Source organism: Trichechus manatus, unplaced genomic scaffold (assembly GCF_000243295.1).
Source record: "Trichechus manatus latirostris isolate Lorelei unplaced genomic scaffold, TriManLat1.0 scaffold00410, whole genome shotgun sequence".
Taxonomy (NCBI): Eukaryota; Metazoa; Chordata; class Mammalia; order Sirenia; family Trichechidae; genus Trichechus; species Trichechus manatus.
This window is the reverse complement of record NW_004444346.1, coordinates 130326-141596: the sequence shown is the minus strand read 5'-3', so window position 1 is coordinate 141596 and position 11271 is coordinate 130326. Positions and strand designations below refer to the sequence as shown.

The 11271-nt window shown below is 37.2% G+C and overlaps 1 protein-coding gene across 1 annotated transcript in view; it reads right to left on the bottom strand.

Moving 5' to 3' along the window:
* Positions 1-9376: 9376 nt before the first annotated feature.
* The window catches only part of LOC111819365 (C-type lectin domain family 1 member B-like), a 5257-nt gene continuing 3362 nt past the window's right edge, over positions 9377-11271 (bottom strand). Inside the window, exons 3-4 of the mRNA XM_023725799.1 lie at positions 10293-10399; positions 9377-9512 (exon numbers count right to left, since the gene is read on the bottom strand). Of these exons, the coding sequence (XP_023581567.1) occupies positions 9377-9512; positions 10293-10399 (243 nt within the window). The remainder of the gene's footprint in view (positions 9513-10292; positions 10400-11271) is intronic.

The window sequence follows — 11271 nt, the reverse complement described above, 5'->3', positions numbered from 1 at the left end:
ATATTTAGAGTGAATAAAATATGCTAATTAGAATAATGACTACAAAAATTAACAATACTTTTATGTTTACAATGTCTCAGACATGCTGCACACATTATTTCAGGGCACAAAATCTTCAAAATAATATGATTCGCATTTTACAGATAAGAAAAATGTTCAAGGAAGTTCACATATGGGACTAAGTTTACATAATGAATAAATGGCGTAACCTGACTTGAAGCCTACAGTTGCATTTCCTTTATTTTCGCTGCTCTACAATATTCCATAGCGGGACTATACTTCATCCGTTCTCCAGATGACAGGAATTTGGGTTGTTTCCAGTTTTTTGTTAGTATGAATAGTTATTCATTAAACATCCTTAAATGGGTTTTCTATGAAAGACTTTTTTACGTGTCCTTTCTTCTCTTCATTATAATCACCTTAGGCGTGAAATCACTGGGTAATGGGATATGTAAAAATTTGATTTTCTGTGACAGTTACACATTATTTTCCAATATGATTTTAGCATTCGTTTAAAAGATATTGCTCTGATCCCTTCCCCCCACAGACTTGGTGCTGTTATTCTTTTTAATTTCTGTCAATTGAATAGTTGTAAAATGATATTTCATTGTAGCCTTGTTTTGCGTTTCTCTTATCTAGTGAGCCTGAGCAGCTTTAAATATGTTTGTATGTGTTTATTGGCCATATATGTTTTGTATGTGAAACATTTGTTCTCATTTTTTGTCAGTTTTTATGTTTGGATGATTTTTGTTGTCTTATTGATTTGTAGCAATACTTTATTTGTTCTTTATGCTAAATTTTTGTAGATATCGTCTCTAGATTTGAAGCTTAACTTTCCTGTGCTTCTAGGCATCCTTTGATGAAGAGGAATTTTAAATTTAGTGCAGTCATGTCTGCCTGTCTTTTTTATTATTCTTGGAGATATTTGCATCCTTTTAAAATGTCCATCACCACCCCGACCCCCGCCCCGGGAATTTCCTTCCGTTTGAGAGTGATTCAGTCATCGAGCTCTCTGTACTTCTGTTTCTTCTCTGTGCAATGCGGCTGTTTCTGCCTTCACTATTTATCATAGGGGTATTTGGAGATAACTCTGATCAGTGTTTTAGGAGAGTCCTCTGTAGGCAAAATGTTTTCATAGCCTCTGTGAGTAATAGTAGTGATTCTAATTTTCCCACAGAAATTTATTAAATCACATATCAAATACAATCACTGGGTTGGATTACAAAAAAAAGGAACTAATCGCTGGAGATGGCTGAATGATGGCTCAGAACTTTCTAAACACCTGTAAGTTTTCATTTTATAGTCTTCTGTTTCATTTCTTTCTCAGTAACTGATTCATAAATTATAGGTCAAGAACAGGAAAAGAATAGATGAGTAATGAGAAACCAAATAAACCAAGCAAACTGTACAGTACATTAGAAGTTCACAAACGCTATAAATGCAGGCTCTTACGTCCAGATGTAGCTGGGAGTAGATGGGTTTGCCTGGTGCTGAGAAGCAGAGATTTCACTGTTTTAATAGGGTATTCAGGGAATGCCTCTTTGAGACAGTGACATTTGTTCAATGACTTGAAGGAGGTAACTGAGCAGATCCTGTAGGCTACCTGATGGAATAGCATCCTGGCAAGAGAACAGCTCGTGGGAAGACCCTGAGGTGGAAGTGCCTTTGGCATGCTTGAGGAAATAGAAGGAAGGCTTGTGATGCTGTTTCAGAGTGAGCAAGGGGAGACAAGTGGGAGGTCAGAGAGGCAACAAGGGGGAGATCAGACATAAGGGTGAGGCCCCTTTACCTTTTTCATGAGTGTCATCAGAAGTTATTGGAGGGTTTTTAGCAGGAGAGTGATAAGAATAGGATTTTTCAAGAGTCATCTTGGCTACTGTGTTCAGATTAGATTGTGCGTGTTGTGGGGTGGGGGTAACAAATTGGAATGCTGGGAGTTCAGTTAAGACTCTATCGGAATTATCCAGGTAAAGGATGATTGTGGCTTGATTAAGACTAGTAGAGGTGGAGATTCCAGACATATTTCGAAGATGTGTGAGAGAAAGAGAATCAGGGATGATTCCGGGATTTTTGTCCAGCCATTTTCTGGATGGTGTTGCCGGCAGCTCTGGTGGGGAATCTTAGGAGTTCAGTTTTAGGTATAATTTGAGAAATCTATTAGACATTTAGATAACTAGGGAAATGTCACATAGGCATTTTGGTATATACTTCTGAAGTTCAGGGGCGAGGTCTGTGCTCGGAATACAAATTTAGCCTGCATCAGTGTATAGATAAAGAGCCTGGTGGGGCCAGCGTTTTGCGATTGGCTGCTAACCTAAAGGTTCGCATTTTGAACCCATCCAGGTGGAGAAAAGCCAGGTAATCTGCTTTCCTAAGGATTATACTCAGGGAAACCCTAGATAGCAGTTCTATTCTGTAAGACATGGGGTTGTCGTGAGTCGGAGGCCACTGGATGTCATCTAACAACAATAATGTATGGATGGTGTTAATACTACGAGGCTAGATGTGATCTTGAAAAAAATTCAAGGACTGAGCCCTTAAACACCCAAATGTTTAAGATATTGGGAAGATGAGGATAGCCAGACAGAGTGGCTAAAGATAAGAGAGGAAAATCACGAAAGACCAGCTGAGAGTAATGGACAGCTTACAAAGAAGTGCTACTGAAATAACAAGCAGTTTCAAACGTTGGTGACTTACCGCAGATAACTTTTTTTACTTGCAATTATTACTTAGGATCAGTTAGATCCATGGATATTTGGAGGAAAATTAAGATTAGCAAAATTTCTCTTGTATATTTTAGTCTAGCCCTATCCTTTAAAATCCATTTTCCTATTCTCATTCAATTTCACAGCTTTGTAATACTTTAGTGTCCAAGACATTATGCTCAGTGGGAAAAGGGGACACTTAATGTTTGAAACGCAAACAATCACCTTCTATGCTGAAAGGGGTCTAGCATTGGAGCCTCAAGGGGACCCTTTGCACATTCCTCTTTGTAACAGTAAACGAGTTATTTTTATATCTAGTTTCAGTGAGTCACAGAATAATTTTACTACATTTAGTCACTTGGAAGAATTTTTAGATGTTTCAGAAGAATACTTTCCCAAATGTACATGGAATCCATGTATACGCCCTCGGCCCCCTTCCCACACTCTTCTTACCTCTTCCTTATCTGCTATCCTCCATTGGTATAGTATCCATTAGTTTTACAGACAATTATGCCTCATGATTCAGTGGCTATGTATCTGATTGTTTATGTCCTTGGAAATAATTATGCATATATACACAAATATTATAATACTGAAATTTTGCCTAAGGAGTGGCTCTCTAAAATGAGTACATTCTCTGATGCAGGGATATTCAACAGATGTCTGATAAGCGTGGAAATTGCGGATACCTCAAGCCAACAGCTCTTACGAATGATGTTTGTACTAAAGCTTTTTATTACATTTGTGAAAGGAAGTTCACCTGCCTTGCTAATAAAAAGAATTACTAAATTTGAAGTCTTAATGTTTTCATTCTTTAATAGTTGTTAGTAAAGAAAACTTAGGAGAGGAAATCAAATCAGTTGACTCTGCATAGTTTATGAAAAATTATTCTCTCTCAAAATGCCCATGAGCAAAGAAAAAATAAGAAGCTTTACATATAGTAAAATGAAATAAATACCAGCAATCAGTGTGTTTTTTTGTTGTTGTTGAAATGTCAAGAACCAACAAATCAGAAAACTTGTCTACCGGAAACAAATTCATTCTTATTGGGTGAGGGATTCTGAATTTATTTTGTATTAATCATTTAATTAAATTTATTTGAAAGGGTAATATATTCACATAACTCAAAATAGAAAAGGTACAAAATGATAAACTATGAAAACATTTCTCCTTTCCAGTCTTGTCTTCTAGTAACTTTGTCGTTTTCTCAGAGACAGGCTTGTAACTAGTTTCTCGTCTATTATTCCAGAGCTATTCCAGGAAAGTAGAAGCACACGCATGGTATTTGTTAAATGAAATGTTACATAACTATAAACAATAGTCTTCCTTCTTTATTTTTTATTTAAGGCCATATCTTGCAGATTGTTCCATAACAGTACACAAGAAGCTGCCTCACTCTTCTGCAAGGATTATGCTAAATGGATGTACCAAACTCTATTTAACCGGTTTTATTTCAATAGATACTTAGTTTTTTCCAGAATTTTGTGATTATATAGAAGTGCTGCAATGAATAACACATACAAAGTATAATTTGTCGTGTATTATACACATAGATAGGATAAATCTCCAGCTGTGTAATTTCTGTATCAAAAGGTATGTGTGTTGATTTTTCATAGATATTTAATGATTGTCCATCAAAGAGGTTGTATATGTGTCAACTTTCGTGAGCAATGTTCAAGATTTCCTACTTCTTTATATTTCTACCGTCACAGTATGTTACCAACAATCTCTTTGTCTTTGCCAGCAGCATCTTTGCCAATAAAATGGGGTATCTGTATAAAGTTGCTGCTGTCATTCATGTACAATCCTTCATATGGATATACACTCCCATTTCCTGGGGTAACTACCAAAGAGTTAAATAGCTGAATCCTATAGTAAGCACGTGTTTGACTTTTTAAGAACGTGCCAAACTTTTCCCAAGTGGTTGTGCCATTTTACATTCTCACCAGAAGTGTATGAGAGTACAAGTTCCATCCCATCCTTGCCAACAATTGTCTTTAATTTTTAGCCATTTAGGGATATCTCATTTTGATTTTAGTGTGCGTTTCCTTAATTACTAATGATTTTCAGCATATTTCCACGTGTTTATTTGCCATCCATATGTATTTTGTGATGAAGTTTCTATTCAAATCTTCAAATCTTTGATAATTGTTTTATTGGTCTCTTATTCTTGATTTGCCAAGTTTTTCAACTAGATGAAAGAATTTTATCAAATATATGCTTTGCAAAGATTTTCGTCCAGTTTGTAGCTTATCTTTTCATTCTCTTAACAGTGTTTTTTGACACGTTGTTTTTAATTTAGATGAAGTCCAACTTACCCATTTGTTTTTTTATGGATTGTGCTTTTTGGTTTCATATCTAAGAAATCATTGCCTAACCCAATGCCACAAATATACTCTCTTACTTCTTTTCTAGAAATGTTATAGTTTTGGATTTTACGTTTAGCTATATGATCAAATTTGAGTTAATTTCTGTATACGGTATGAATTTAAGTCCTTTTTTTTTTGCATATTGGTTTCCAATTTTGCCAGCACTGTCTGTTGAAAGGCTATCCATTCTGATTGCATTGCCTTTGTGCCTTTGTCAACAATTAGTCTTCCATATATGCATTAGGGATAGATCATCGGGTTGTCTTGTTGAGTGTGGTTCTTGAAGCTTAATGTAGGCAATACGCATATATATCTGGAACTTTGATATAAGGCCGAGGTCCGTAGTCTGTTTAATAAAAGGAGTTGATCATTTAACAATCATTCATTAGTCTAAAATAAGAAGTGCAACTTTATGCAATGCTGGACAGGCTGAATGGCAGTGGGGTTGCCTGTGCGTTGCTGGTGGAATGTAAGTTGTTATTAGCACTTTAAAATATAATCGGCCTTACTTTGTAAACTAGACCATTAGAATAGTCTCTAAAAACACTATCCAAATGAAATTTCTGTGATGAGGGAAATGTTCTATATCTGTGCTCTCCAGTATGGTCGCCATTATTTACTTGTGGCTAATGAGCACCTGAAATGTAGCTACTGTGACTGAAGAGCTAAAATTTTAAGTGTATTTAATTTTAATTAATTTAAATTTAAATTTAAATGCAGTGTGTAATCCTAATTCAAATTCACCATGTTTCTATTTTTTGATTTTTGAAAGAAGGGGAAAAGCCTCATGCTTATATGCCAATTTAAAATCTGATGACTGTCTTAGGCTAGGTTCTTTAGAGAAGCAAACCCAGTGTCGCATATGCATACGTACATACATAACACACACACGTACATGTTTATGTGCGCATACGTCTGTCTCAAGGAAATAGCTCCCGTGGTTGTACAAGCTGGCAAGTCCCAAATCTGTGGGTCAGGTGTCAGGCTGGAACCTTCTTCTCCTGTCTCATGTAGCTGCAGGGGCGGATGAACCCAAGATCTGAAGGGAAGCTCCCAGCTAAAGTCCCAAGAACTGGAGTTCAGATGATGATGAGCTGGATGCAGGATCCAGAGCAAGAGCCTTGCTGGAACATCCATTTATATACTGGAGGCAGGCTACACCCACAAGGAAACTCCCTTTGGACTGATTGGCTGCTCATAGCATATCTCATCATGAGGTTGATTACATCATTACATTACTGCCAAACCACTGAGAATCATGGCCCAGACAAGTTGACAATCAACCTTAACAATTACAATGACATAATATTTTAAAAACTGTTCTCTCTTAAAGCATGGAATTTTCCTGCTTACTTAGAACTTTTTCTTTTTTTTTACATTAGCTTCTAGGCTGAGGGGTTTTGTTCTTAATGAGTCCCTGTGAGTGCTTGGGGAAGGACAAAGAATCAGCTCTGAAGACTGATTAAGTTTCCACCAGGGTGCATAGTGAGCAACAAACTCTTATACCACATGCTCCAGCTTGTGCAAGATCTCCCACAAATACAAGGAAGACTCTGGCTGGCAACACAAGAAAGTGGACAAGAAGGTTGCAAAATCCCACTATCAAGATCACGCAACTGAGGTTCACATAAGACAGATGCTGGACAAGGGAACTAGGGAACCATCTCTGTCTTCCACCACTGAGTAACAAGCAACTGCCGGGGGAAGTCAAGAGTGTAGAGTGACTGGCCGTGTGATGCAGGCATTCAGGGACGGTAAATGTATACACACGCACACACACACACACTCATGTCAAAAGTTCCTAAGCTCAACTATGGAGATGAGTCCATTGGGAAGGGGCGGGGGCTTTTCAAGTTCAATTCTGTGTCTGTATTTCTCATAAGATTCCCCATAAAAAATTTCTGGGCACATGGCAATAACCTTGGTAAAAAAAGAAAAAATACCACCTTGTCTGTGGACCAATATCTTTTATTATGTCTGCATAAATGAATTTTTTTACAGTGTTTATTTTCTTTAGTGTTACTTCGAGCATTTGGAAAGAATCAAGGAATGGACACTGTGGAATGATAAGATCGACAAGAAATTCCCCTTAAGGTTTCCAAGTAACGGCGGGTGGATTCGAATTGCTGACCTTTTGGTTAGCAGCCAAACGCTTAACCGCTGTGCCCCCCAGGCCCCGTATATCCATTTATAAAACAAAATCCATTGCTGTCAAGTCAATTCTGACTCATAGCAACCCTACAGGATGTAGTACAACTGACCCATAGGGTTCCCAAGGAGTGGCTGGTGGGTTCGAACTGCAGACCTTTGGGTTGCAGCCTCAGCTCTTAACCATTGTGCTACGAGGGCTCCTTATAAATGTTGTTGTTGTTAGGTTCCATGGCATCGGTTCTGACTCATAGCAACCCTATGTACAACAGAATGAAACACCACTTGGTCCTGCACCATCCTCACAATTTTTATACTTGAGCCCATTGTTGCAGCCACTGTGTCAATCCATCTCATTGAGGGTCTTCCTCTTTTTTGCTGACTCTCTACTTTACCAAGCATGATTTCCTTCTCCAGGGAATGATCCCTCTTGAAAACATGTCCAGAGTATGTAAGACATAGCCTTGCCATCCTTGCTTCTAGGGAACTTTCTGGTTGTACTTTTTCCAAGGCAGATTTGTTCGTTCTTTTGGCAGTCCACAGTATATTCAATATTCTTCACCAACACCGCAATTCGAAGGCATCAGCTCTTCTTTGGTCTTCCTTATCTATTGTCCAGCTATTGCATGCATACGAGGGGATTGAAAACACCATGGCTTGGGTCAGGCGCACCTTAGTCTTCAAGGTGACATCTTTGCTTTTTAACACTTTAAAGAGGTCTTTTGCAGCAGATTTGCCCAATGCAATGTATCTTGATTTCTTGACTGCTGCTTCCATGAGTGTTGATTGTGGAGCCAAGTAAAATGAAATCCTTGACAACGTCAATCTTTTTCTCCGTTTATCATGATGTTGCTTATTGGTCCAGTTGTGAGGATTTTTGTTTTCTTTATGGTGAGGTGTAATCCATACTGAAAGCTGTGGTCTTTGATCTTCATCAGTAAGTACTTCAAGTCCTCTTCACTTTCAGCAAGCATCAATATACAAGAAAAAAGGAAACCTTGACCCATACCTTGCACCATATACAAAAACAAATTTGAAATGGAATATAGAATTTTATGTTAACTCAAAACTTCTAGAAGAAAACATAAGAGAAATTTCATCCTTAGGTTAGGTAAAGATTTCTTAAGGATAAAAAAGGCACAAATCGTAGAAGAAAAGATTGATTAATTGTACTTCATCAAATTAAAAATTTCTGCCCTTTAAAGACACTGTTAAGAGAATGAAAAACTGTAATGACGTGTGTGTAAAACCCTTCTGATAAAGTACCAGTATCCGGACTACGTCGAGAACTCTCATGAAAACAAACAGCCCAATAAACATGGGCAATGATTTGAATAAATATTTCATCATAAAGATATGTGGATGACAAAACAAACAAATAAACAAGCAAAAAACCTAAGAGAAGATATTCACTTCGTTTATTCTTTAGGGAAATACAAATTAAAACCAGTGTTAAATTCCACTACACCTTTACTCTGAAAGTGGTTGTAAAAAGTGGCATTATTAAATGTTAGAAGGATGCAAACAAATGGAATTCTCATTCATTGCTGGTGGGAATGCAAAATAGTACAGTCATGTCGGAAAACAGTTTGGCAGTTTGGACTTGCAAGTAAGCACATAATTGTTAGGTGTGGGAGCAGGTGTCAAACTCAGACCCGATTCGAGTTACTGTTCTCGTTCCTGTCTATGGGACTGCCTTTCTCCTAAAAGGTAAGGAGTCAAACAGCGATACATACACAACTGATAGAGAATAATGACTTTGGTTACTATTTACAGTCATTCCCAGTCAAAATGTGCAGGATGGTGACTGAAGTCTACAGGATTACGTACTAAATATGTGAGTTGCAGAAATAGGGTATACAGAACTCTGCCTCCTAAAACTCATCAGAAGCACTAGTACTCCACTAATCTGTGTTCCTAACTGGTATCATGAAGCAGTCTAGATGCAAGAGCGGCAGAAGTGGTAGGTCTGTTGCATCTTATATTTCAGCCTCATCTCCATCATAGTTTAGAATATAAGTACAGCCCATTTGAAAAAAAAAAAATAGCAAACATCCTCTGAGATGAGAGACAGACTCTCTAACTTCCTAGCGTCTGGGTTCTCGTAAGAAAACAAAATTGAGTTTTTTTGTTGTTGTTGTTGTTCTCGTGTTCTCAGGTAGCAAGACAAGCAATTTTCTTCTCACAAATACAGGGCCTGCGTTTTAAACAGTCAGAAGGAGCTATCGTTTTTGCTGTTATAATTCCACAATCTCCAGGCTTTGATGCTTTCCAACCGCTTGAAGTAAAACTAAAGAAAATAAACACTGTAAAATACATATTCATCTATGCAGACATAATAAAAGATATTCGTTCACAGATAAGGTGGTATATTTTTCTTTTTTTATCAAAATTATTGCTTTGTGCCCTAAAATTTTTATGGAGAATCTTATGAGAACTATAGACATGGAATTGAACTTGAAAAGTCCCCCTACCTTCACATCTCCATAACTGAGCTTAGAACTTTTGACGTGAGTGTGTGTATGTGTACGTGTGTATACATAACTGTATACATATGCGTTTATGCGTATAACCCAAAAAACCAAACCCATTGCCATGGAGTCAATTCCGACTCATAGCAACCCTACAGGACAGAGTAGAACTGCCCCACAGGGTTTCCAAGGAGCAGCTGGTGGATTCGAATTGCTGACCTTTGGGTTAGCAGTCGAATGTTTAACCACTTAGCCACCAGGGCTCCATGTATGCATGCATATAAATGTATTTTTTCTTTTTCCTTTTAAGACTATAAACCAGAATCTGTGATTATAGAACTAATTAAAATGAAACAAAACAAAAACATAAACAAACCAGTTGCTGTCAAATTAATTTGGACTAATGATGACCCCACGTGTGCACTGGGGAACGGTGCTCTACAGGGTGTTCAAGGCTGTGGCGTTTTAGAAGTAGATCACCAGGCCTTTCTTCCAAGCCACCTCTGGGTGGGTTAAAACTCCCAGCTTTTTGGTTAGTAGTTGAGTGCCACCCAGTGAGCCATTGAACTGATTAGCTAGTATCTATTCTAGAGGCTTACACATCAAGAGAGGGTGCTGAGTTATCTTCCCAAGTCCAGAGAGGGCTGATTTCTTTACGGACCAATCCAATCCAAAAGAAGTAAGATATTTGGCTTTGAATGAAGTTCTGTAATGAGAGAAACATATTCTATGAGTAAAAATTTTTTTCTGCTCCTGAAATGAATAACCGCATTAATATTATTTTTATTATTGTGAAAAGCAAGGTTTCGAGCAGCATAAAGATCAACTTCAGCTTGATTATAGTCAAGTTATGGAATTGCAGATGTTAGTATTTTATTAAATGTTCAGCCATAAATTAGACCTAAAATAATAATTTCTTAGTTTAGCTAATTTTATTTAGATTTAGGACTGAAATGTCTTACTTTCTTTTCAAAACTTTACTATGGTTCCAAGATTGAGTTATAGACAAATTCTAGTTTGTACATTGCTTGGTGTATGAGTGTGAGAACTATGAGGTTTCTGCCAATGTTATTTTATGGTTTTTGTTCCATATGTACTGAGTTTCTTCCCTGAGAAATAGGAATGCTGCAGATTAGGGGTTTCTATAGTCGGTTGGATAATTACGTGATAAACTAAACGCCCCTGATATTCATCTAGCACTTTAGTTTTACAAAGACCATGCATAGATATTATCTCGCTTGATCTCTCCAAATATACTGGGAAGAAAATTTAGTTTTTGTTACATACACCACACCTTTTACAAGTGAGGAAATGAATGAGTGAAAATGGAACTAAATTGAAGTTTTCTGACTGTAAATTCTGTTTTTCCCCATTCCACTTTTATTTCCAACTGTAGTTTTCATTTTCTTTTGCGTCTTTATTCCTTTGAAAAGATGATGAAAGTTTAGGTCTTTGTCCAGAAAAAACACATATCTGAATCTAAACATAAAATACTGCATTGAGTTTCAGATTTCACAGATAGTAATATTTCTCAATGAATGTACTCTCTGGGAAAGTTCAAGACTTCTAGATTTTGAA